The sequence below is a fragment of the Squalius cephalus genome (genome assembly GCF_949319135.1).
Source record: "Squalius cephalus genome assembly, chromosome: 22".
Lineage (NCBI taxonomy): Eukaryota > Metazoa > Chordata > Actinopteri > Cypriniformes > Leuciscidae > Squalius > Squalius cephalus.
The window spans coordinates 18,661,423-18,689,155 of record NC_137143.1 but is presented as its reverse complement, the minus strand read 5'-3'; the positions used below and the strand labels follow the sequence as shown (position 1 = coordinate 18,689,155).

The following is a 27,733-nucleotide window of genomic DNA, read 5'->3' as shown; positions in this document are numbered from 1 at the left end:
TGGTCATCTGCAGTTACCTTTAACATATTTGTCCAGTTCATTTTCTGTTGAAGTTTACATGTTGTCATCTAGTCAGATTAAATTTTCAACATCCCCTCCTGGCTTTGAGGCCCTCGAGGTTTTGTGACTCACCATGTGCGGTGCTGTTAGGTCCATTGCCTTGCTTATTGCCCCCTTCCATCCCTCCGGTTCCAGAATCAGCAAACATTCCAGAACCAGAATTCCTCAGCCCTCCAAGAATACTCTCCAAGTTATCCAGCTGGAAAAACAAAACAAAAGGATTGATTTTAGAATAATAAACCCTTTGCATATCAACAAAACCTAATTTAGTAACTGTCATTATCTTTCATAATGTGGAAAGATATTCCAAAACCCCTAATTTTTAAGTATTGACTTAGAAGGGTTTTCAAATATTCGATATATAAATAGATCGATATATATGCACATTAAAGTTTCTCTTATGCTCATAAAAAAATACAGTTATACTGCTAAATATTATTACAATTTAAATGAACTCTTTTCTAATTTAATATGCTTCAAAATGCAATTTATTCCTGTCATGCTACTTAATGTTTTTGTGGAAACCGCAATACGTTGTTTTTCAGAATTCTTTGTTAAATAGAAAACTCAAATTTCATAAATATATAAATTAAATATTTTTAATTAAATAAATTCCAAAATATATAAATAAATTCCAAAATATAAGATTAATGTGATCTTGAGAAATATAAACCCCCACAAATAATCAACCATGAATACCTCATCGGGTGGTTCGATCTTGACTTTGCCCTCCTGGTTGTTAGAGTTGGAGGTTGTGACCCCTGACCCATGCCCTCCAGTGGCCCCTCTCCCTTCCAGCTCCTCCAGCTTTGGCTTGACCTCTGTGGCATTGGGCTCTTTGGAGTCATCCTTATTGAGGAGGTAGTGAAGAAGGGCTTGGGGCTTTTTTCCTTCTTTCGGACTGTGCTGCTCCTGTTTGAGATCCAGATTCCTCCCATCAGCGCCAGGGTGCTCTGAACCAAGAGAGGCCTTACCAGTAGCCTCAGCTGTGATGCGAGCCACCTCATCGGGCGTGTTTCCATTTTGAAGAAGCTTGTGGAGTATCTTGTGTTTTTCCTGTAATGTGTGAGTACTGTGATGTCCACCGGGACAAGCCGTGGACGACACTCCTCCCGAGCCTTGCTGATTTAGGTTATTCCCTGATGATGAACCGGAGGAGGAGGACACCCCCGTCGATGAAGGACTCATCATGCCACTTCCTGCCTCCTTTGAGTCGGAACCCATTGGAGTGGAGGCGCGGCCTGGGACGGGTCCACCAGTCGCAGTCCCAATCCCAATCTCTTCAGTTGGGGATGTGAGCAACTGAAGTAATTTCTTGTGGCCCTTTCCGTCAGGGACTCTCCGGTTGACTTCCGCCCCAGTGGAACCGTCCTTGTTGGACTGACTGTCCGGCTTATCCGTGGTCTCCGATGAAGAGGCCTGTTGTTGATCCAACCCTGTGCTGTGAGCACTTGACGGGCTCTTGGAGTCACCAGCGCTGGGTTTGTTGTTGCCGGTCTGGCCTTGCTGACTGGACTGGGTCGAGTTGATGCTGGGAGAGCTGTCGGATTTGTGGGCAGGTGAGTTGAGAGCTGAAGGTAGAGAAGAGCCAACACCTTCACTTATGGCCTGGAGGGCATTCAATGAGCTGCTAGAGAAGGTGTTCCCAACTGATGGACCAGAAGATCCACCACTGCCGCCCATACCTACGGGACCCATGGGAGAGTGCATGCCTGCAACATCAAAAAAGTAAAGAAATTATAGTCAAATCTTGATGTTTGTTTTCTAATAGAGCACTAAAGCCCAAAGTATACTTAAGGTTTTTATGCATACACTAGGGTCCGTGTACATGATTTCATCATCAGCATAGTATGCATGTACTGTACAAAACAGTCAGATTTTTTTTACCAAGTACAATGTACGCTCAGCTCCCACATGTGCCTTGAAGTTTTAATGTACTAACTAGTTTGCCCACAAGATGGCAACACAGCCAATGCCTGTTGTTTCACAGTCAAAAAAGAAACCAATGAGACAAAAAACTACAGGAGACGCAACAACAATAGATGGCCATGTTGACGAGCGCTCATGTGAAGGAACAAACACACGCAGCTCTAGTTTAAATGAGTAAAGACATTTTTATCTGTGAAAACTTCTGAAGAGAAATAGAGCAGATTCACTAAACAAAGCAAAACTTTCTAGTGTGCATGTATTGAGTGTTCATGTATCAAATGGAGTATACTTTGAAAGGCTGTGCATTTGCCTTACGCATATGCTAAGCATTAATGTCAAAACTGAAGTATATTTTAGGCTTAATAGACAAAATACTGAAGTATTTTAATAACGAATGAAATCTGGAAATTTGTCTTATATTTTCTTTCTTTGGTTTAAGGGCAAAATTGATTTAAATTCAATTAAATTAGTTAAAATACCAATAAAAAAAAATAGACAACCATACCTATTTATTGTAAGGTAAGAGCATGATCAAATGAGCAAAAATATTTATTAAACGAATACATAAGGTGTTTGGGACAAGTAGAACTTTAGGAATGACGTGTTCGAATGCTGTGGAACTGAGCAAAGCTTTCTATGGAATTCTGTTAGATTATGCAGGCCTAATATTCCAACCATTTAATCTAAACTGCAAAAACAGGACACATACCTCCAGGTGAGAAAGGACTTGCACCCATTTTAGGACTCCCTCGAATCCGTGGCGACCCCATGAGGTTCTGTTGAGTAGGATTCATACCCGGGCTTCCTTGCGAGGGACTTGTCATGCCCATTCCATAGCCACCACCATGAAACTGAACCTGTTGGTGTTGATTCATGCCAGGATGGGCCATCTGATTCATAGAGTTCATCTGATTCATAGAGTTCATCTGATTCATAGAGTTCATCTGATTCATGGAGTTCATCTGATTCATGGAGTTCATCTGATTCATATTCATTTGATTCATTGAATTCATCTGGTTCATTTGATTCATCTGATGCATCGGGTTCATTTGATTCATCCTGTTGCCTGGGCCGTACATAGGTCCTCCTCTGGGTCCCATGTGAGCTTGCTCGTTCATGCCGTAGCCCCTGGGATTGCCCATGGCCATCTGGGTATTCGGATTGGCATTGCCCATAACTGTTCGCATTACACCACCCTGGTTGGGTCTGTATCCATTTTGCTCCCTGTGTGAAAGAGAATGAGATGAGGACGAGGACAGCACAGAGCTATTTTCATGTAAAATCAGAGTAGTGTGTAACTGTTGGCTTTGGGCAGAGCTGCACAAACCTCTGCAGAAGATGTGTAGAGAGGAATGTGACCGGGTCGTTGGTGATGGGGTTTCGGCATAGCTCGCTACGCGTTTGTGCCGTTACTGGAGTGCCATCTGACAAAGAGAACCGATAGAGTGGAGTCTCTGCTCTGCCATGAGCATATGCTGAAAAAAAGAAAAAAACATCATTAATATAACAAAAGTACTCAATCTGTCAATTTCACACCTCATGCAAAAGCAGCATGTTAGCGAGTTACAGAATTCACACTTCCATTTTGTCTTTCAACATCTTTTCTCAAAGTACATGGAGTCATTTACTTAATTTAAACACCAAACTGTGCAATGGAATGTGATGACATGTTTCCAAAGTTATTAACAAAGTTTTTTTTATCTATTTTCTTATATATTATGTATATTTGTTACACTATACTTTGTGTTATATTACCTTAGCATTAAAATACAGGGTTAGTTCACCCAAAAATAAAAGTCCCTGTCATTAATTACTCACCCTGATGTCATTTCAAACCCGTAAGACTTTCGTTCATCTTCAGAACACAAATGAAGATCTTTTAATGAAATCTGAGAGATTTACCACTGAACTACCACTTCGAAGCTTCAAAAAGTCAATAAAAAGATTGTAAAACTAATCCATATGAATCTTGAGGTTTAGTACACGTTTTCTGAAGAGACTTGATCGCTTTATATGATGAACAGATTGAATTTAGACTTTTATTCACATTTAAACATTGATCAGTGAACATAAACCGAAGCTCAACTGAACCTGCTTGACGCGCGAGTACAAACCTAACTGGTTCTTGCTGAAGCTTAAACGTGCTGCGTTACACGAGAATGAACCTCATTGGTTCTTGCTGAAGTTCAAAAGCGTAACACAAGAATGAACCTCATTGGTTCTTGCTGAAGTTCAAACGTGCTGCGTTACACAAGAATGAACCTCATTGGTTCTTGCTGAAGCTTAAACGTGCTGCGTTACACAAGAATGAACCTCATTGGTTCTTGCTGAAGCTTAAACGTGCTGCGTAACAAGAATGAACCTCATTGGTTCTTGCTGAAGTTCAAACGTGCTGCGTAACACAAGAATGAACCTCATTGGTTCTTGCTGAAGCTTAAACGTGCTGCGTTACACAAGAATGAACCTCATTGGTTCTTGCTGAAGTTCAAACGTGCTGCGTTACACAAGAATGAACCTCATTGGTTCTTGCTGAAGCTTAAACGTGCTAAGTTACACAAGAATGAACCTCATTGGTTCTTGCTGAAGCTTAAACGTGCTGCGTAACACAAGAATGAACCTCATTGGTTCTTGCTGAAGCTTAAACGTGCTGCGTTACACAAGAATGAACCTCATTGGTTCTCACACGTCACGCAAACGTCCTTGAGCTTCCGTTTACCACAACTGATGTATTGATGAATGTTTATATACTGTATGAATAAAAGCCTAAATTAAATCTGTTCATCACATAAAGCGATCAAGTCTCTTCAGAAAATTTGGACTAAACTGCTCAATTCATATGGATTAGTTTTACGATCTCTTTATGAACTTTTTGAAGCGTCAAAGTGGTAATTGCGTAGCTGTCAATGGAAGGACAGAAAACTCTCAATTTCATCAAAAAGATCTTCATTTGTGTTCCCCAGATGAACGAAAGTCTTAGGGGTTTGGAACGACATCAAGGTGAGTAATTAATTAAATTAATTAAATTTCTAAACACTAGAAAAATAGACACTAGCATGGATTTTTTTTATATTTTGCTATTGGAACAAATGGGAACGCAACAAATATATTTGTTATAGCTTCCACTCACCACTATAGAAGTTTAACCAGCTATCACGCTTCTGAGAACCCCAGAAATGTTGAAAGGGTTCGCACTAGAAATGAAAAGATCCATGCAGGTGTACTACCACATACCTTCATGATAGTGTCTCTTGTAGGACCAGGGCTGACCCTCGCTGCGATGCAGGAACATCTGCATACACCTGCGCACTAAATCTTCCCAGCCAGGACGCATGGTGGTGTGCAACAGGCTCTGCTGCTCGATCTCGATCAGTTTACCTGTAGTCAAATGCATTTTAATATTATCCCATTATTTGGTCACTGCTGTCACTTTAAGACCTGACGTACGGATCCATTACACTGTTACACATGCGTTTTCTTACTCAACAATTACGCTCAATTAAAACATAACTAACTGTTTACGTGAATACTCACCAAGACCGGGATTGGGACATTATTTTGTATTTGACACTATTGTGTATTTGACTGTAAAAGCTGCGAAAAAGAACTCAATTTAGTACTGAGAGGTGGCTTTATGTGCATGCACTTTGGGTGTGAGCACAAAATCTGCGTGAATGAGTAAAATTATTAAATTCAAGCCCTTGTAACACCAACAATATTCATCCAGAGGAAATGAAACGAGCGAGGAGGGGCGGGTTTGTGTGTCAACTCGCTGTCGGAGAGATGAGAGAATGAGAAAGCGCAGCTGGTATCGTGCATCTATTCTGTGGAAAATGAGTATTGGAAGCATTTCAGATATTTCAGTATCAATATGTATCGAAAAATCTATATTTTTGAAAACACTACATTGCACTTAGTTTGTTATTTCACTGAAAAATGTATATATCAAATTCACTGTTAATGTCAAGTATATGTCATTATATGTGCGTGTATGCATTTTTAAAAGAGCTTATTAACTTGCTAGTTCAGTTTAATGCTATTCCTCTATTTCAGTTCATAATTGCAATATTCACATTAATTCTATGTAAATTCACTTTGTGAATTAAACACTCTTATCGCCTTTTTAATATCCTGCAGTGTATATCATGTTTTCATTAACAGTATTTAATGAGCTTAAGTCATTTTAATTAAAAATCATTAAATTACTGTCATGACGACTTTTCACCTAGTCTATGTATTGTAGACGAAATCAAAGAAAAACCTCACAATTTCGCTGATGAGATTTACATTGAGCTCAATGGCACCATGGTCAATTTTACCTGTTAGTTCGTGTCTAGTGCTGAATCTTTCTGTCCTCTCGACTGCCGTCACTCTTCGTGCAACACAAATCATACACGACTGCAGGTCTGAAAAACAGAAAGAAAACACTCTTTATACTTAAACTGCACTGCAAAAAAACAGACCTCAATCTGAATAAAAGTATTGAAATGTATAAATTTACAACTGACCTTCCCCTTCCTCCATCATTGCTTTAGGCTGAGTGAGAGCGAAGCATTGCATAGTCTCGTAGCGTGGCCCACCGGACCCTTCTTCACCTCCAGGACCGCCATGGCCGAACTTCACCAGCATGCGGCAGTTAAACGTGTGACTCTTCTGACGGGAAGCATCACCACCCCATGACACACTGTTGGGACCTTAACATACATACAAAAAAGTTTTGCTTTAATCAAGTGGCATCATGAATTATGTATGAACAGTCAAAGAGCAATATTCACTTAACACATTGTTTTAGATTAATACAGTAGCATTCGTACCATTGCTTTTGGGCAAGTTTTTATGCAATTCTTCTCGGTCTTCCTCATGCAGTATGTTGTAGATGCTGGTGTTGATCAGCTCCTCCTGTTTATACTGCAGATACTGAGTCACATTATCTGACACAAACACAATGCTGCCTTCACGACTCACCACAAACAAAAACCCATCCAGAGCCTGAATGAGAGAAAAAGATGCAGAATTAATATTATTAATTCATTATGAATAAATACGGGTTACATGTATATTAAAAAATGAACCTAAATACTTTTAACTTGTTTTAATAATTTCCCAATCCTTTGGATACTTCATATAAGACACTAAATTATAATTGCAAATGTTCTACAGGTGACCCTTGACCTTTAGGTCTCTAATCTAACCTGTAGCAACAGAGGGCCCAGATGGTCCTTGTCGATGACTCCTGGACCAGTAGAGGAGACATCCGCCTTCTGGACATCATCATCGCCACATGAGCTTTTACCTGTGTGACGTGCGATTTTAAACCACATATTAGAAATATTTGAGAAAAATACACAAAGTTGTAAAAAAACGTTTAAATGGCAATGTATTTCTTTATAAATGTATTTTTCGAAACATATTAATACATTTATTCAGCAAAGATGCATTAAATTGATCAAAAGTGGCAGTAAAGACATTCTATTCATCAAAATGTTTCTGAAGGATCATGTGACACTGAAGACTGGAGTAATCATGCTGGAAATTCAGCTTTACCGTCATTCAGGAATAAATTACACTTTAAAATGTATTTAAAACTAAAACTGTTATTTTACACTGTAATAAACTCTCTCAATATGACTGATTTTACTGTATTTGTAATCAAATAATTGCAGACTTAGTGAGTGCAAGAGACTTCTTTCAAAAACACACAAAAATGTTTTCACATATAGAACATTACAGCAAGAGAACAGTTTGAAAAAGTTGATCAGTTTATCTTAATATTTAGATTTGTAGGTTTCAAACCTGTAAGGCAAGATTAACCGACTGAATGTCAAATAAGGTAGAATGAACACCAATGCCTTTTCATAGTTTTGCTGTGTGAACACCGGGTTATATAGTCTAAATGCAAAAAGGCATGTATAGGCCTGTCTCATGCAACAGACTTGTGGAGAATACTGTTTTGAACGCAATATATAATTAAGAAATGGATGAAAACAGGGCTGTCATTGTAGAAAATATACTCCAAATCTTACAAATATAGTAATTAAGTTAATTATTATACACCACGTTTTTCTTTATGTACAATGATTTATTGATTTTAGTCAAATTTGATTTGCTAAATTTTGCTTCTAGACAATCCAGTCTCATTCACATTCATTTACATCCACAGGCAAAGTCATGAATGCAATGTATTTAAAAGAGAAACGTATTTTTTATCGCTAAAAGTAGCAAATGTGTTGAAGATGCACTCAATGTTGAGACCAGACTGCAGTAACACAACATTCCACTTGCCACCAGGTGGCAGCGTTTTATAAAACTGAGCCAATTCATCCGGTTCCGCACACTGTGGGTTTAGTCAATATTGTTACAGGCTGATATGTAAAAGAGCAGTTTGAGCAGATGTGTACCTTGCTCTTTAATCTGCCGTATCTGGCGCACTGTCTCTTTAAGGATGGCACATTTATCGGGTTTGACATTGAAGCTGTCGATGTCACTAAGGTTGGCCGAAATCAGTTCGGCCAGCTCCTCTATATACTTGCTCTCCTGTTCCCTCCTGCGCTTATCACATCTGTAATAAAAACCACACATATGCCATTTTAGTGAGGAAAAAACATGTAATACATTGCTTGTTGCATGTTTCCATTCACCCTAAAAAAAAAAAAAAAGTCTCACCCTTGTCCTGGTGTGTCACATGTGGAGAGTTTGCGCTTCCGGTCCGAGCACAACGGCTCAAGTGAGTTCTCACCCACTCCACTCATGTTTAAAACATATCAGCACCTAAGAAACACACACAAAGTTGAGATTTGGGGCAGAAAACACACATCCAAAGGCATATTATGATCTCAAAATGGTAGGAAAACACCACAAGTGTACTTCAAACAAATAATGAGCTGACTTTGACACTTCTACACAATGCACTTGAGGGCTTCATCTCTTTCCAAATGGTTTAGTAAAAAACTGCATGTGTGTGTGTTTGTGTGTACGGCTTATTTTTAAGTGTTCCCACATAGAGCTGAATGCGCGGAATGTTCCAGGCCTCAGCAGCGGTGCTGCGTGCGTGTGTGTGAGTGTGTGTGTGTTTGTGTGACAGTGTGTCTGAGAAGAGACACTGATTATGATGGAGTGAAACGGGGCCCCAGGGGAAATGGACCAACCCTCAGTGTGTGTGTGTGTGTGTGTGTGTGTGTGTGTGTGTGTGTGCGTGTGTGTTTCTATAGCAGGGACTGGGTCAATTATCTCAATCCGTGAAGCCGTACGCTGCACAAAATATAAATGAAATGTATAAATGATCTAATTAAAAAGCAGACTAATGAATCTGAATTACTCTAATACAGAATTAAAGACAACGTGGTCACAAAACACTCTCGAGCCCCCCTCCCAAAATGCATTTCAGAAATATAATGTCCTTCCTCCACGCGTCTCTGTCTGACACACAATCGCACCATTTCTTCCACCTTTTACCGTCATTGCTCCGCCCACTTCACCAATGACAACACTTCCTCCTTTTTAGTGACACTTTTTTTCTTTCCTTTTGTTGTTGTAACTGGCACTACCAGTTCTGATATGTCTGTAAGATGTCTTCCTTTCAAGTTATGTATGCAAAGACAGAGTGAACCCAAAATATGAATCAAACTTTATCCACAGGTAAAATGTATAAATGTCATTGCATTAGATACAAAATATCAAATCGACAGCCATTTATTGAAAAGGTGAAGTGTGTGACAAAAATACTGATTTTAAAATTGCTATATATGTTCTTTGGAACAGTCCCGATATTGATTGAAGATCACACAGGCCGATTCCCAAAACGAATGACTGTTATTAAATTGTAAATAGGAACTGAATCGACACTAGTGTCACCAACTGAAAAAACGATGACCGTTTTACTGAACATTCTGCCATTGGTCACCCAAACAGATAGTCCCGTCCAAAACCTACAGCACTGATTGAGCCATAGTTGCTGTGTCGGGCTGCGCAGATGTTTATAATTTTTTATGTATTTTTTTTATTTGTGATGTATAGCCCTAGGGTGAAATCATTTGCTGTAAATATTTATTGCAGCGTTTGAAGACATTTTGCATACTCAAAGTCTACAATGACATTTTGCATACTCAAAGCCTACAATGACCACACCTTAATGTGAAATATATATTCATAGTTAATATGATGAACTACACATGTGATTACCTTGCTAAGACATCTGTGTAAACTTGAGGGGAAATTACTTCATTCATTCAGTAAAAATCACTTTGAGGCCAGTTGGTTTAAAGTAAATCACACATGGCTGTCTTTCCATCTCCGTTCTTTTCATTCTCTCTGGCTTCTTCTGCTGTTATCGGTCTCTGTCACACTGGTCATAGACCTTCTGCTGTATGCGTGCATGTGTGTGAGTGTGTTTGTTTAGAGCCCTGACCTTGCCCCGGGCCTGACCCCTCCCAGAGTTCAGCGGAAATCTCAGAGCACAGACCATCGGATTGCAGTCTTTTCCCCTTCCCTCGCTGAACACACACATGCAAACAACCTTTTCCCCTTGCTTAAAAAGATAGCTCACCGCCCATAAATTAAAATCCTGTCAATGCGTTGTTCCAAACCCATAACACTTTTCTTCATCTTCAGAACACCGTTTTTTTAAATATATACTTTTAATATTCTCTTATCTTTTTGTACATCAATTTAAAGTCTGATTGAAACTATTGTGATGTATATCAATAATTTTAAGTTTAGTCAACTCAAATACCCAAGTTGTCACTTAGTACAACTTTACATTTTAAGTTGACCAAACTTAACATTTAAAAGGCAGCACGAACACTTTTTTTTAAAGTTGAAACTTTTGTTTTTTACAGTGTGTGTCACTGGATTTTGGCAATTTTGCAGGAATTGATAGGGATTTTAGATACTATAAAATTCATAGCGACTTTAAAAGTCAACATTTCCACGTTTCAAAAATTTCATAAAGACATCATAAAAAAGGGAATCAAGCTGTTTAAGCCAAGCCTTAAATAGACATGATAGCTTTATATGAGAAACATATTTAGTTTAGGCTTTTATTGACATTTAAACATTGATCAATGGACATCAAACATGAACATCAAATATGGTAAACCGGAGCGCAAACAAGCCCACTTCTGTTTACCATAACCAAATCTTCTGGTTTACTTTTATGATGTCTATGTACTTTTTAAAACATGAAAATGTTGATTTCCTACACTTTCAAAACATGGACAAAAAAATGATAGAGATTATTAAAAATATCTTAATTTTTGTTCTGTATATGAAAACAGGGCTGGAAATGCATGAGGGTAAGTAAATGATGACAATATCCATTTCTAGGTGAACAATCCGTTTAAGGAAAACACACAAAAACACACACAGTTTGCCCTCTGTCACCTAAAAACTCTCAGTATGAGCTCATCATTCCTGAGTCTGACTGAGAGACATTACACAACTGTGCTTGTACTGCACGGCCTGTGCTGACACGTACAGCTGTCTGTCACAAACCAAAAACCTGCTGCTGAAGCATTTGCATCTTCCAACTTCTTTATTATTCTGGCTCCGTCTTTTACCCTTTCTATCTCCTTGAACTCTACAGTGGAGTGAAACAAATGATAGACTGATAACCGTTCATGATGACCCAAAAATGATATTTCTGTCATTAATTACTCACCCTCATGTCGTTCCAAACTCGTAAAACCTCCGTTTATCTTCGAAACACAAATTAAGATATTTTTTTATGAAATCCCAGAGCTTTCTGCTTTCTGAGGTTGAGTAATTAATGACAGACTAATTTTTGGGTGAACTAACCCTTTGAGGTCAAGGCAACATTTAAATCTAGTCATTAAATAGTTATTTCATCCAAAATCGAAAATTCTGTCATCAAAGTCAACTGTATGTCATTTCAAACTGTTCTAAATGTTTTCCAAATGTAGGGCTGTCAAGACTCTAAAGGCACCCCGAATTGATCACTGTAAAGTGGTCAATGTACCTTGTGGCCTAGGCTACATTCCAATTTACTAAAGCCATTTAATAGCTTTATGCGGTGGAGAAACCCTAATAAAACTGGCTTGATTCACCAATGCAACATATTTAAGTAACGATAAGGGGTTGTGCTTGCTCCGAGCATGTTGTGCCAAACACTGGTCTTCAGTCATAACTAAAGTCACAATATACACTCAAATCGAATCCAATTCACATAAATTATTATGAATATATTACACATTTTAAAAAACTGAATATACATGAAAGCAAATGAGATTTGAAAGCAATGGCAGAGGGGCAAATTGTCAGTAGAAAACAACGCAAATTTGAGCTGTTCCTCACATAAAACTAATCAAAGGACTTCGGAAGATTTAGTGAATGAGTCACATGGACTATTTTATGATGCTTTTATGGTGTTTTTATTAAATTTTGGACCTTTGACAGCCTCAGTCCCCATTTGTTTCTATTATAGAATATAGAGGTCATTTACAGGTCATACGGATTTAGAATAACATATCTATTGAAAAAAAAAAAACCAATACAACGCTAGTTTTCTGGTCCAAATTGATCTGTTGGCTGGTCTCAAAAGGGTTTTGCGCACTTTTCAGCTGGTCAAACCAGTTAAATGCCAATTGAATTGAGACCAGTAAACAAGCTAGACTGTTTTTAGCAGGATTTGTTTAGCAGGAATGAGAGAGTAAAAGATTTCATCTGTTCCTTTACTACTTCATTCATGTACAGTTCTAGCCTCATCGATACTCTAAGTGCACCTGCAACAAAACCAGACACCACATCAACATTCTGCTCAAGAGAGCATGAGAGAGCGAGGGTGAGCGTGAATGCGAATGTGAGGAGCGAGTGAAAGCAAAATACTGAGACAGAAAAAGAGCAAGAGTGAGACAACTTCAGTCCAAGGATGAGCACTTCACATACGCTTTTAATTAAGCAGGAGATGTGGAATGTAGAAGCTCACGGCAGGATCAAGGATACAAGACAGAGTGCAACTTCTTTCTGTACGGAGCTCTTATGTTTCCGATCTAACAGTCGAGATGGCGAATGGGTTTTAAGGACATTACGGCTCCATTATACAGTGATGCAGTTCCCCATCTTTCAGAAGTTCAAAAGGTGAACCGGGTATCTGATAAAAACACACAAGAGCGTCGCTCATTATAGCTGAGCTCTTCAAACTGCTTCTTCCAGAATGAGCATCTCTAAGCAAAGAGCCATTATTCTCAGAAAGACTGGACGTGGATATTTTAATGGGAAAGTTATCGAGAATATCCGAAACAGGAAGCAGCAAAAACAGGCATCCTGTTTGCGCCTTCCCACACACACCGAGTTCTGCGTCACCGCTTCCTCTTCCTGGAAAAAGCCTGCTGGCTCTTTGCAATCATATTTACATATTCAACCTCATGGGCTAAACTGGTTCTTCTGTTCAGTCTCTTCGAAGCTAATCTGTCTGTCTGTGTCTTTCCGTGGGTACTTTATCTTACGCCACCACCCATCATCTCTATCACTCTCTTAATAAGAACTTAATTTCGCAAAATTATGTTAAAGGAGCCATATTCTACAAGTTATTTTTTGACCCTTAAGTTGATTCAGCATATTTATGCTATCACCAGCTACCAACTATTTAAATTTATTTAAATATTGGATTTGAATATTGAATATTCTGATTGGTCAATAGATGCGTTTTATTCACGATAAAACACGGCTATGACCGCTTCACCAAGCAGTTCTATGCATCACTACACAACACCCCTAACAACCACTCTTAGCAACGTAAACATATGTTTGTTCTCATTTATGTTGTTCATTGAAGCTAGAGTAGAGTGAGAGATCAAGTAAGTGTGTGTACCTGCATTTACAGTAGATACAGCATTTTCCTTCAGGTCAGTTCTATATTCACAATAAGAAATCCATTTGAATGTCTGCTGCGAAATCTTGTCCTTTCAAGAGTCAATGGGTTTTCCCGTACCCTAGTCATTTGTCAGTTGCGTCTTGCTTTTCCGTGTTCACAAGTTTGAGTCCTTTCAATATAAAAGTCTTCTCTACTGACTCACTCACTCATAAAGACAGCCTTTGCCGTCATTTTCTTCTAATGGTGAACTAATGCATGTAACTTCTGCTGCTGTTTACCGTCAGGGACTATTTTTTTCCAGCTGAAGGAAGGCTTTTAGTGATTTCACTTCATGAAAGTTGCATAGATACATAATTTTTGGCTTTAATATTTGTATTGTGTGGTAACTGTTTTATAAAAGCAATAAGGTACTCGAGGCTAGTATTGTATCGTAAATAAGTCACGACTGAAGGCACGACGCAAAGCGAAGCTTTGACTTATTCAGGATAAAGAACAGCCTCGAGTACCTTATTGCTTACATATAAGGAATCAAATATTTAGAAAAAAAATATATAATTTTTGACAATGTTCAATCTGTCAAAATGTAAGAAGTAAAACAGTAAATTGTTTACAATTAAAGGCATATTATCTTGACAGGAAATGATGATAAAGATAAAACATTTAAATACCACAGTATAATAATGAAATGAATTTTACATGCACTTATATATTGATATATACATTAATAAATATCAATATTTATTTACACACATAAAGGCTTAGCCTATTCTTTAGGGAAATAGTTTAATGCATGAAAAATGCCACACAGTGACAATTAGAGGACCGGTTTTGTCGATTAATAGGCACCGATAGCCCATTGCTGGAACAATCGGTTATCGGCAAAACATTTCAGATGTGGATTTAAAACAGACAATGAAACGGTATGTTATATACTGTACACTACTGTACGTGCTTTCATATCATTATAAAAGTTATTAATTTGTTGACTAAGGGAGAACAGCACTATGCCATCGGGGCTGAGAGGACACTAACATTAGTAGCCTCAAGCGGTTAAAAGAGTGGGAAAAGAAATACACGCAATGCGTAATGCGGTTAATGGATTCTCGTCCTTGGAATGCACCACTTCCGGTATTTGACAAGGGTAATTTTTTTTTTAAATCAAGTATTCGAATTTAATAGAGGAGCTGTGTCAGCCCTAGACACGTTATTAACCATCGTCACGAGACAGAGAGCACTTAAAAAAATATTGCAATATTCACAATGTATAAATACAGAAGCAGTGAATTCAACGGCTATTTGTAAATACAAATGCATCTGTCACGTTTTATGGATACTAATACACTGGCTGGAGGGGAAAGAATAATTTATTAATGAAAATTAAGATATGAAAAACTAGAGATTTACCGACTACAAATTCGACAGATATAGGCTACAAAACCACAACCACCACCACCCTCCCCAATTGCTGCTGTCTCCTCTGCCTGTTTCCCTGACGACCAGTAGGGTAACGTCTTAATATCCCATCATGCCTTGACCCCATACAGAGAGAACCTGCATTATTGATGGGGCTGCCTCCTGTCGCCAAATACACACAACACACAGTCCACCTCAGTACCTCTGAGCCCTTTTTCCATACATATCAGCAGTGAAATTCAATGGGCTGTTCAAAACGATCACACTGAGTTAAAGGGACAAATGCATTATTGAAAAGAAACATAATTATGTCAGTAGCACCTGCGACTCTGTCCTCCATGTGCAATGAAAGGTATATCAAGCCATTTAACAAATTACACTTCAAGCATGCATTAAGGTTAAATATGTTATTAGCTTATTTTCAATACATCATAAAAACTCCATTTGGCATTTTCTATAAAACAGGAGCTGTTTTAAACCAAACTGCCACTTACAGAAAAGTGAATGCAAGACGTACACCATGCACTGACTGTCAGAGGACAGCAAATTGCACATTACACAGTTGTTCTCACTGAATACCTGGTTACACTTGGAAATATTACACATTTAGGAAGCCAAATAGGTTTGTTAATGCCATTTCATGTTCATTCACTTTAAAAGCTCTTTCATGTTCACACACTTTAAACAGACCCAAACATGAATGATAATAAAACATAAAAAAAAAATATCCAGCTTACTTTGTATTTGCAATGAAACATTCCAGAGCTGCACGATTGTGGACAAATTGAGAATCATGATTTTTTTTGTTTCAAATAGAGATCACGATTCTCCCACGATTATGACCAGACAAGTAAACAACCTAAAATGTAATAAAGGTTCTGACAAAATGTTACAACAATATTCAAAACAATAAAGTCGGAGCTTGATGACGTCGTGAATGAGAGTGGAATCATGCTTATATACCGCATTCGGTCGGTGCCGCTCCTTTCGTTTTGTTGTTTTTGTTAATTTTACGATTAAAACTAACATTTAAGATCTGCCTCCTTCACATTATTTTATGTCATGCTAATAAAACAGCCGCAAGTGCTTAAAGGGACATTAAGTAGGAATTTCTCCCATCTAGTGGTGAAATTGTATTTTGCATTCAAACGAATAATGCTCTCCAGCGCCTCACTTTTTCAAATGCGCGTTGCATCTACGGTAGCCGTTATGTACCAAAAAGCTATGACAGGATGTCTTATAATAGCACTTCGAGTTTTTCTTCGGGTGAACAGGTTTGTTATTTAAAACAAACTGAAACTTGAAACAACGAAAAAACTGACTGTGAAAAACATTAACTATGGTAATTAGTAGTAATGCCTTCTTTACTCGTTAATTTTTTTGAAGTACGTGCATTGTTAGATATCATCATCATCATCATCATCATCAGCGCCTTCTCTAACGTTACTTTACTCAATAGCTGCTATTCATCAAAGAGCCTGTTTAACTTTTAACTATAAATGTTCTACTGTCTATATAATAAAGTACACAACCAAGCAATGAAAAAAAAGCTTGTAATTAAGACCGTCACATTGACTTACCTGTCGAGAAGAAAGCAGGCAACTTCAGGGTCTCTTTTGAAAGCTTTCTCCTGCATTAGCTATCCCGACATTAACCCTTGTTTTTGTAATCTCCGGTCACGTTTCCTTTTACGGTCTATTTTGGACTTTTTTCAACGACGAGGACTCATCCTGTGACTCAGCATATGTATGAATGAACGATGTATAAATAACCGTGCAGTGCATCCTTTTAAACTTGCCGGTGCAGTGACAAGCGCCTCTAACTGCTCTGCGCCTCCGCTTCTGCTGACTTCAGTCACGTGACGCTGGTTCTGAACGAAAACGCGTTGTGGAAACGCGTTGGTCTAGTACTTTTTGTCCCTCTCTGCTATTATAGTTTTTCAAGATGGCGGAACTACATGGAAGCCTCCGTGGACCTACCCGTCCTATGTATATAAAGATAATAAATTCTTCGTTTACGAGGATTAGTCTGATCATTGGCATAGGTATTTTTACACCATTGAGGGCATATTTATTAATAAAAATATTGATTTTAGATAATAAAATACCTAAAAAGCTACACATAGTCCCTTTAATTACTACTCATACAGGTCACTTTATATGACGAATTACAATTGTAATCATTTTACCAGTAATAAAAGCTGGATGCCTTGTGTTGCTAAATGGCATGCAATTAATTAAAAAAATATATTGTATGGCAAAAAAAATGCTGTATTACTGTTACTACAAAAACACTTGACAGAATAGCGTCGTCTCTGAGACATGGTACAAACACTTTACTCACAGTAAATCAAGAAAACAAGTGATTCAAACACCAAGACTAACCGCGTTGAGCTATATAACAATGATTAATTGTCTGATAAAAGTATTTAAACAGTTGCTCACATGTTTTATAAAACAATATATTAAAGTGTCTTTGGTGCTTCCTTGGTTTCTATGGAAGTAAAAACGGAAATCGAGGGTAACGTCATTGAAAGGCGACGCAATGACACGGGCCGTTACACTGGTTAAAATGGCTGATTTCTCTGGATTTTAACATTGTTGGAAAGATTTGAGATAATGTAAAGTACACAAGTCAACAAAATATATAACATTGTTCAAGTGGTCTTTGAATATTTTAATCTAAAAATCTTACATATTGTGCCTTTAAGCAGTCTATTTAAAAATTGTTTAATTTGAATCAACTATTTAAAAAAAAAGATTTGAATGAATAGTTAATGAAATACTTCAATTGTTTAATCAGCGTTTTTTAACAAAACTCTTGAATAAATGATTCAATAATGTAAAGATGATGCAATGATACAATCGGTATTTGAAGCATGAAGTTAATTTCAAAAAAGTGATTTGATCTATTCTGATCGCTACTGTAGACATCAGCGTTTATATTCAAACTATAAACTTTTATCCCAGTACTTCTGTGATAATTTGAATTATTGTAACAGATACAATGATACTGTGTGGTCGAAAAGACAATTTGTGAAGCCGTTTCATACGTACATGACAAATGCTCTCTCTGGCTCAGAGGCAGCAAAGCTGATTTGAATGTTACGCTGTGATTTTGTCAAAGGTTTAATAGACAGGCGAATTGTAGTCATTTAGAAATAAGATCGCACGGGTGTTGGAATCAAGATTGTGACCTTTTAATGATTAATCGTGCAGTTCTACATTCCAGTATTTCAACCAATTACACATTTAGTGAGCTCAGTTCAAACTCCATTCATATTATAACTGGACTCACATCGTTTTGTTGATCCATAGGTTTGATCCACTTCAGTTTCACTTGAATTGAAGTTAGGGCTGAACTTATCATGCTAAATGTAATTTTATTTTGATATTAAATATTAGATCTAATATGATATTGATATGTATAATACCACTACTGATATTAATAACAACAACAGGTCTTAATAACATTTATAATTGAAGGCTGTGGATTGGAATCCACTGCTGCTTCATTGTAATGTATAATCAAGGACAAGGTATTAATCGTTATTTTTCCTTCTAAACATCACATGAGTTGAATGACTTCTCTACGCTTGTGAGATTTTACTTTGTTATAGAAGTTACCAGTGTGATTACTGAAATGTTCTTTTCATGTATTCTCTAATGTCTGTATTTTTATTTCAGTAACAGTGCTTGCTCATGTAGCCAGGCTTCCAGAAATGAAATATAGAAAGATGTATTGTTTGAGAAAGGTCTTCAACATGTGTCAATACATTCATCTGTTTTTCTGGGGTACTCTGACAACTATGATCACAGGGGTCATTGAAGTCTATAGTTTAAGGGACCATTTCTTTGTTAAAGCTTTACTTTCCAGTTAGACTAAAGTGTAGCTCTCCTTGAGAGAAAGAACGCATTATCTTGATGTTTTGAGAGGACTCTCCTGTTTATAGTTAGAGCCTGGCCAAATCCAACCTTGGAAAAGCTGTGTGTCGGTGAGTGTGTTAGTCTTCTTGGTTACAGGTTAAGGAACCACTGGCATTATTGGAGATTGACTGAGTTGTTGTTCGGGACATGCTGGCGCCCAGAAACCCAAATCTGAGACCTGGAAAGTCACAACGTGCCTAACTTCAGGGTCAGAGTGTCAGCTGCATAATCGATGGAGATATGCTTCAGTCTATCTGTATATGTGTGGAAAATTACTGTTTATCTGTTTCTTAGCCAATGAGAATCATTCAACCTGAAGCAAGGACGTAGCTTAGACCTTGGAAATGGTATAACTGCTGTGATCTTTGTAACTGTAAGCGGGGCGGCCTACGAACTCCTGTGTGAGTCTTGAAGCTGACTTCTGCTGATGAAACTGCAAACTATCTTTTCTTCAATTTATTATAATTCTGACTCTGGGTCTTCTTTCAAACATCTGGTCCTTGGGTCCTAAACTGTTACCCCCTAACATAATAATAAGCTGTAATTTGACCCACTTCAAATGAACTTGCACTGGCTGAAATATTAGATTTTATATATTGATGTTACAGTTTGAATAATAAGTATAGAATAAATATAAGTATTTCCACTTCAGTTAGTCCTCTTGAATATCATATTAATGTAATATTACATTGATATTAAATAACAGACCTAATTTAATATTAATCATACAGTTAAACCCTTCAGCCTATAATTTCAAATGGCTTAAGCCAGCAAATTGAATGATTGCTGTTTACTTCTTTTTAAGGTTCAGGCAAGTACTATACATGTGACTGCACATATATCTGCCCAGTCATGTTTTCGTTGAGACTAGGGCGCATGCAGTCACAATGGGAACACACATCATAGATACTTACAGTATGTATAATGTGGGTATGAATCCAATGTTTCTTTAAAAGCAAATGAATGGAGCATGTAAAGAAACAGAAGAGATGTAGGAATGGATGAAGAATGACTCTCAAGTAGGAGCCATTCAGACTCAGAATAGCCACCACATTCTGGCAGAGCCTGAAATAAAGCATGAAATCTGAGCTCAGTGAAACACTCACTAAAAAACAAACACATACACAACAAAACCTCCGCAGACAATATGGCACGCACACACGCTCTGCCTTTTCAAAACGAGGATGTGGAAATGAACTGTGGCAAAATCTATTCAGACACGGTGCAAGAGGAGGACGAGGTGGCACAAGTTACTGGTCGCCGCTCTCTTTCTCTGCGATAGACCCCGCATGACCATGAGCATCTCAGGACGGCTCCATTCTGCAGCAGAGAGGAGCGAGACGGCAAGTGCAAGGGATGAGCTGAGGTAGAACAAAAAGGAAAGGAGGGAGGGAGAAAAAAAAACGAGAAAGAAAACAGAACAAGAACAAGGGACAGAGACTGGTTATGATTGGATGAGGAGGAGGGTGAGAAAAAGCAAGAGAGAGAACAATAGCGAACAGCCCAGACACGCAGACATGTGCCAAGCATGTGTGGACATGTGCAGACATCCAAAAGCTTTTCGCAGTAACACTCGCTGCTTTATCTGAGCTCAAGCGTACTGACACACGATTCACTGCCAAACCTGGGCGAACTCGCAGTCCAGCACTAAAAAAAAAAGAAATGGCAAAGATATCTGGGGTTTGATGTCTTAAAGAAAAATCTGACTAGGTGATGATGAAATCATCAAGTAAAAATGATCACAATCAAAGCACGGTCATTCTAGAAGGACAATACTGTTTTTGTGTTTCATGAGCACATCACTTTCTAAGTTTCCTTCAACTAAAAACCATTAAAAAATGTTGTAACAAAGAGGGAGTGGCCATACCTGTGCATTAAGGTGCGCAATTTAATTTCATACTGCAATTATTTTGTTCAGTATCGTGATGCCATGGCATGCAAAATAAACATTTAAAATGTTACGTCTCAACAGCTTGGATAAAATGGGTGTAACACCCCATGATCAACAGGTTGTGCACAAACTAATTCATTCATTCTTTTCATGGTCCAATCAATTTCTGATGAATAAAAATACGAAATCAAGCTTTATTCTACTTTTTCCCCCCTTGTTGAAAATCCAGGGTTAGGGTTACATTATAGAAATAAAATGGATTGTGAGTGCATTTTCTTTTTGAATTCACATTCTACCTGGACTTTAACCACTGATCTATATAGAATGTCATTATATAGATCAGTGGTCATACAGATCAGTGACTTTAACGCAGATTCAGATCAATAATAATTTTTATCGATCATTTTTATTTATATTATCATTATTATTTAATTTATATATTAATGTATTATATTATATTATATTATATTATATTTATTATATTATATTTTATTATTTAATATATTATATTATATATTATATTTACTACCCTTCAAACATATGGGGTCTGTATGATTTTTTTAACAGAAATTAACATTATTATTCAGTATGCATTAAATTGCCCAAAAATGATAGTAAAGACATTTATAATGTTACAAAAGATAAATGCTGTTCTTTTGAACTCTATTCATCAAAGAGTCCTGAAAAAATATTTTTCTACAAAAATATTAAGCAGCACAACATTTTCAACATTGATAATAATAAATGTTTCTTGAGCACCAAATCAGCATATTAGAGTGATTTCTGAAGGATCATGTGACACTGAAGACTGAAGTAATGATGCTGAAAACTTTGCCATCACAGGAATAAATAAAAAACATTTGAAAATACATCCAAATAGAAAACATTTTAATTTACATTAGACTTAAAATTGTAATAATATTTCATAATATTACTGTTTTATGTTTTTTTTTACTAAATAATACATACTTTATTAATATAAATGTACACTACATTTATTATAGAAAAGAAAGCTTCTCTAAAACCAATAAATGCAGCAAATATGAACACCATATTACAAGCCACGTGTGCTTGAAGAATAAGCAGTAGATTAGAGGCAGATCAGAGTGCTCTCCTTCACTGTGTGTGAAGCACACTATGCATTTATATTTATTGAATTAAATCACAGCCTTTTGAGGTTTAATAATACCATATCGCACCAGGCCATATCGCGATTTCGATTTTAATCCGATTAATTGTGCAGCCCTAATGTGTATGTGGTGTTGCTTATGAGTGCGCCACAGGCCCACTTTGTAATTCATAACAATAAATCTGTTAATCCAACTGTGTTACTGTAACAGACCACCAGATAATAAGTCATTCCTGCTGTGCAATACGAACACATTACGCGTCTTTAAGTATTAGATTAAGGAGACGACAGAGAAAGCATTTGAACGTTCGCCTTCCCTCTCCTTCAAGAAACTGGCACATGTACCCGGTACCAACCATGTGGAGCAAAAACTGCAGAGTTCGGGAAAATTGCAACAAACGCTGCAGAATCACCTCTGCTGGAGAGGGGGGGGGGGTGGACAAGCAAGCATGGAGGTACAAAAAATGGATTTAAACACCATACTATACAACAGCTTGCAATAAATGGGGTCATGAACAAACGACAAAGAGAAAATCACTCACTGTTCTTGGCTGAATAACTTTTGTAGCTTTAATAAGAATCAGTATATATTTAATGCATACAGAGAAAACTAAGCAGTGTTTTATTTGTTAAATTTGATTATTCAGTTTCTGTTGTTAAATAAACCTAATGTAGGCCTTCCTGAAATCCTAAACCCCATGATGTTAAAATAACGCTTCTTGCTACAGTAAAACACTGCTTAAATATATGTTAAAGTTTATTTTACACACTTTAAGCATTATCGTATCGCATTTTTCTTCAATATCGTGCAGCTCTAATGGAGGGTGAGAAAAAGACAGAAAAAGTGAGGGAGAAAAGTAGAAAATAAAGAGGAACGGGGGGATAGAAGGGTAACATGTGCCTGGTCATCTAGTGCAGTCCACTCTTTCAAGCACATAAAAACACAGAGCTCTGAGAGCAAATGGAAAAAGCAGAGGGTGGGCCTCATTTTCCTCATAAAAAAGCCCATTTAAAGAGCACAGCTCCACTCTGAAAAACATCCATGGATTTTTGAACCCAGAAGGAAGGGAGAAAAGAGAAAGAAATAGAGAGAAACTTGTGCAGCCTAAAACCCAAATGCATTTCTCGGTTTTTTCCATCTGTGTTTTTTTCTTTTTTTCTTGAACTCATGTTGACTGCTCTGCGCGCTTGAACAACTTATTCATTCCAGACTGTGACTGTGTCGATTCCTTTTTCCAGCCTCCGCTCTTTCTCCCTCCCTCTCCCTCTCTCTCCGAGTAAACAGAGGAAGAGCGTAGGCTCCATTCCAAACTAGTCCTGGGCGTTCCTGCGCAGCTCCGGCAGGGTCAAAAGTTTACAGTGGTTTTAATTTCACCTTTCCTCAGCCAATAGCAGCACAGCAGCTGAACTCTGACCTCTACAAAAGGATTCTACTCGCTGCTCTCTTTCGCTTTCCAGTCTCCCCCCTGCACTCTTTCTTTTACTCCGTTTCTTTCTCACCGCTCGGATTTGTTTTGAAATCGGTAGAACGTGGGATTTCAAACAATGTTAAAAGCAGGACGACTCAGAAGAGCTAACGCGAAGGTTTTAGTGCTGATGCTGAAGATAAAGTAATGCTGTAAATATGAATTTGCTGCTGCTAAGGTGAAAACTACCTCCTTGTGCCATTTACATTTAAACATATTACAAATGTTTCAGGAGGAAACTACTAAAAATGAATCAAGATCTATCCAGATGTTGACAATAATAGTTTCAAAATCATAATTCATCTTTTTTTTTATATTATTTCTACCTACTGATATTTATTAAAAGTCTTTTCTAGAACAGTCCAATGAAGGATTTTTAATGGATAGCTTGCTAAAAGCAATTAATCAAACAAAAGTAACAATATAACTGTACACTCTAAAAATTACCGTAATTTTTACAGTAAAAAAAAAATAATGCTACGGTAAAAAACTGTTTTGGTTAACAGTAAGTTTCCTTACTATATGCGGCGAATAACTGTAATAGATCTAACTTTACATTTAATGTAATTTTACAGTAAAATACTGTTAAAATTAGTTTTGGAAGTGAAAAAGAACATATCGTTGTATAATTTGCAGTGAAAAAATGTAAATTGACATTCCCAGAATTCTATGAGTGATGCTTTACATTTGATGTTTTTTCATTGATGTTTTTTTTCTTATCAGTTATGTACATTAGGGTTTTATGTTACGTCTAATGTTGTCAAATGAATGTTTATTGCATTACTTTAGTGTCATGTGAGTTACCTTGAATGACACTGTGCACCTTCTATATATTAGTATTTAGCTTCTCAGCTTCCTTCATCATGTGACATTCTCATCACCACCTGTTTTTGGTGTACTTCAATAGATTGGTATATTACCATATTATCAGTTAATGAGATGAGTTTTTTTTTTACTGTAAATCTAAATTAAATCTGCAAAACCTAAAATGTTTCTACCGTATATTTTTTACAGTACATTTCTGGCAACCACAGCTTTCACCGAATTATTATTTTTTTTTTTACAGCGTAGATAGTAAAATAAAAAGACTTTATAAGCTTTAAAAGGGCTGAGAAGATGTCTTTTTAAAATTGATGTCGATGGCAAAACTCAAACGCCAAACCAAACTTAAACAGAAATTTGGTGAAATTAATCCGTTACTTATTTGTCTACCATTTTTGGACAGTTTTTGTTCCATTTGCATATGTCTTGGTAATATTTTAAATATTAAAAAATATTAAAATAAATTGCTGAAATGGTTTAAATAATTAAATGATCTTTTTTGAGTAGATTTTTTATGTAATTTGATGAATTTTGGGGTGTTTTCATGCCTTTCATTTTGTACATTAAACAACTTTGGTACTTCAATATAAAATGAAGGTCGTGAAACAAAACTGGACTGGCTTGAGACAGACCATGCCTGTGACTTTCTCTCACTTAAACAGCTGGTTCTCCTGGAGAATAACTGAATACTTTTTTCTCCTCCATCATCCTCATTCACAAATCAAATTATGCAGTTTTCATAGTAAAGGGAGCTAAGTGCCCTATGCTGACCTCAGCCTGTGACCCCTTCTGTTCTCCAGGTTCCCTTTCCTCTCCCTCACCACATGCTGCCCCAACACGGGGCTAAACGCCAGCTCGACGTAGGCTAACACTATTAAAAGCGTGTTTAAATGACTTATGAGCACTGAGACAACAGAGAGGTCGAACGGGCTGAGCACCCAGGGAGCACGAGAGAAAGGCCGAAGGCTGGGGAACGCTCCAAAGTGCCTCCAATATTGATGATAAAAATCAACTAATCGAGTTTGAACTGCCAATACGTTCGATGAAGCCCGGTTGGGTTCAAAAGGCTTCTCTGCATTTCAAGGTTACACTCTTAGTCACTTTGGCAGAAAACCGTTGACTGACTGGCAAGTCACAGTTATTTCATGAAAACGAATTGAGCTTCACACAAAGGAAGGTCTGAAACCAGTCAAATGGCAAAAGCTACACAAAACATTTGATCGGAGACATAATTTCCTTTAATTTACAATGTCAAAAGAGATGGAAATCAGTAAATAAACAGTTGTTCTCAAAAAGACGGGTACTTGACAGAAAACTTACCTCAAAATTCATATGAAATTGGTGCAGGTGTCTTTTTCACAGTCATCAATGTCAACTAGGTGAAATTCTCTAACATATCAGTGCGAAACCACAGTTATGCAATGACCTTCCTAACCTGAATTTTATCAAAACAAAACTAAATCTATAAATAAACCTGGAAACTTCCTGTAACAGCATATTCTACATATATAGACTTGCTAAAGCAAAGCGTCAGCTAGCTCTCAACGCTCTAAAGAGCAGAATGAACAGGGTTAAAGGCCAGTTGCTTTTGTTAGCTTGTTCTTTTCTTAAAGATAACCCCTGACCTGTTCTGGGGTCAGCAGTGCTCTGTCCTCACTGCTGATGGTGTCTGACTGGGTGCTGAGTGAGAGATCGGTCACTACGCACTGAACCTGAACACTGTTTGGTCAGATGCTGATTGGAGACAAGCACAGGTGATGAGTCAAACTGTCAGAAAGCATTGTGACACTTTCCTTAGGCAAAAAAGGCACATCAGCCTTTAACGTGTTCCAATTTCTAAGCATGTGACAGAACATCAATCACTGTGGTTCAGTTCAATCCATAGGGAAGATATTGGTACATTTCAATCGATCAGAGGTGATTCTTGCATCGAAATCCTGTTCAAGGGATGGTTCACTTAATGAAAATCATTTACTCACCCTCATGTCATTACAAACCTTTATGACTGACTTACAAAAGAAAATTATTAATAAAAAAAAATAAATAAAAAAAAAAAAAAAAAATTCAATGTTGTGTCCATGTTACGTTGGACAATGTCAATGTTGTTTGGACACCAACTTTCTTCAATAAATCTTTTTTTGTGTTCTGCAGATGATGTTCATTTTTGGGAGAATTGTCCCTTTAAGTTATATTATTTTAAGTTTATTAGCATATTAGTCACTAACACCAGAAACACTAGAGTATGAAAACCATGAATCTTTTCCAATGCATCGAAATGTCGATGAGGAGTCTTTTTTTTACTTCGAATCAAATGTAACATTGTGATTAAATGTCAGTGCACTGTTATTTTAGCATTATTAATACACTATTATAGTATTTATTAATATTTAGAATTTTTATAGTTTCAGTTTTCATCTTAGCCATTTTATTAGTATAAAATGCACACATATATGCACACACATATATATATATATATATATATATATATATATATATATATGTGTGTGTGTGTGTGTGTGTGTGTGTGTATACACATATATATACACACATACATATATATATATATATATATATATATATTAGGGCTGTCAAACTATTAATCGTGATTAATCGCATCCAAAATAAAAGTTTGTGTTTACATAATTTATGTCTGTGTACGGAGTATAATTATTTTCTATATATAAATACACACACATGCATATATATATATATATATATATATATATATATATTTAAGAAAATGTGTTATTTATATATAAAATATTTATATATAATATAAATTATATATAATATAAATATATATACACAGTATATACATGCAAATATTTCTTAAATATACACACATACATACACACATACATGCACACATACATACACACATACACACATACATACACACATACAGACACACACACAGACACACACACAGACACACACACAGACACACACACAGACACACACACACACACACACACACACACACATAATTTATTTATTTATTAGGGCTGTCGATTTAGCACCTGCCCTGCCCCACTCCACCCCAGACCTACGTTCTTCATCTTACATTTCATACAGTTGATTTGTGATGAACATGAAGCAGTTAGAAGGCCCCTAAAATTCAAGATATTAGGGCAAAAATGCCTCTGTATGATTTTTTTTTCCCTCATATGTATATCATATAATATAGTTAAAGGATTAGTTCACCCAAAAATTACAATTCTGTCTGAGAATTAAATACTCACCCTCTTCTCGTTCCAAACCCGTAAGACTTTC

The 27,733-nt window shown here is 37.0% G+C and overlaps 1 protein-coding gene across 1 annotated transcript in view; it reads right to left on the bottom strand.

Annotated features, from left to right (window-relative positions):
* The window catches only part of ncoa3 (nuclear receptor coactivator 3), a 46,301-nt gene that overhangs the window by 8,371 nt on the left and 10,197 nt on the right, over window positions 1-27,733 (bottom strand). The window contains exons 2-12 of the mRNA XM_079857570.1: window positions 8,650-8,754; window positions 8,385-8,545; window positions 7,179-7,279; window positions 6,801-6,975; window positions 6,495-6,680; window positions 6,306-6,392; window positions 5,221-5,364; window positions 3,317-3,464; window positions 2,699-3,213; window positions 760-1,772; window positions 133-259 (exon numbers count right to left, since the gene is read on the bottom strand). Coding sequence (XP_079713696.1) covers window positions 133-259; window positions 760-1,772; window positions 2,699-3,213; window positions 3,317-3,464; window positions 5,221-5,364; window positions 6,306-6,392; window positions 6,495-6,680; window positions 6,801-6,975; window positions 7,179-7,279; window positions 8,385-8,545; window positions 8,650-8,735 — 2,743 coding nt within the window. The 5' untranslated portion in view covers window positions 8,736-8,754. The remainder of the gene's footprint in view (window positions 1-132; window positions 260-759; window positions 1,773-2,698; window positions 3,214-3,316; window positions 3,465-5,220; window positions 5,365-6,305; window positions 6,393-6,494; window positions 6,681-6,800; window positions 6,976-7,178; window positions 7,280-8,384; window positions 8,546-8,649; window positions 8,755-27,733) is intronic.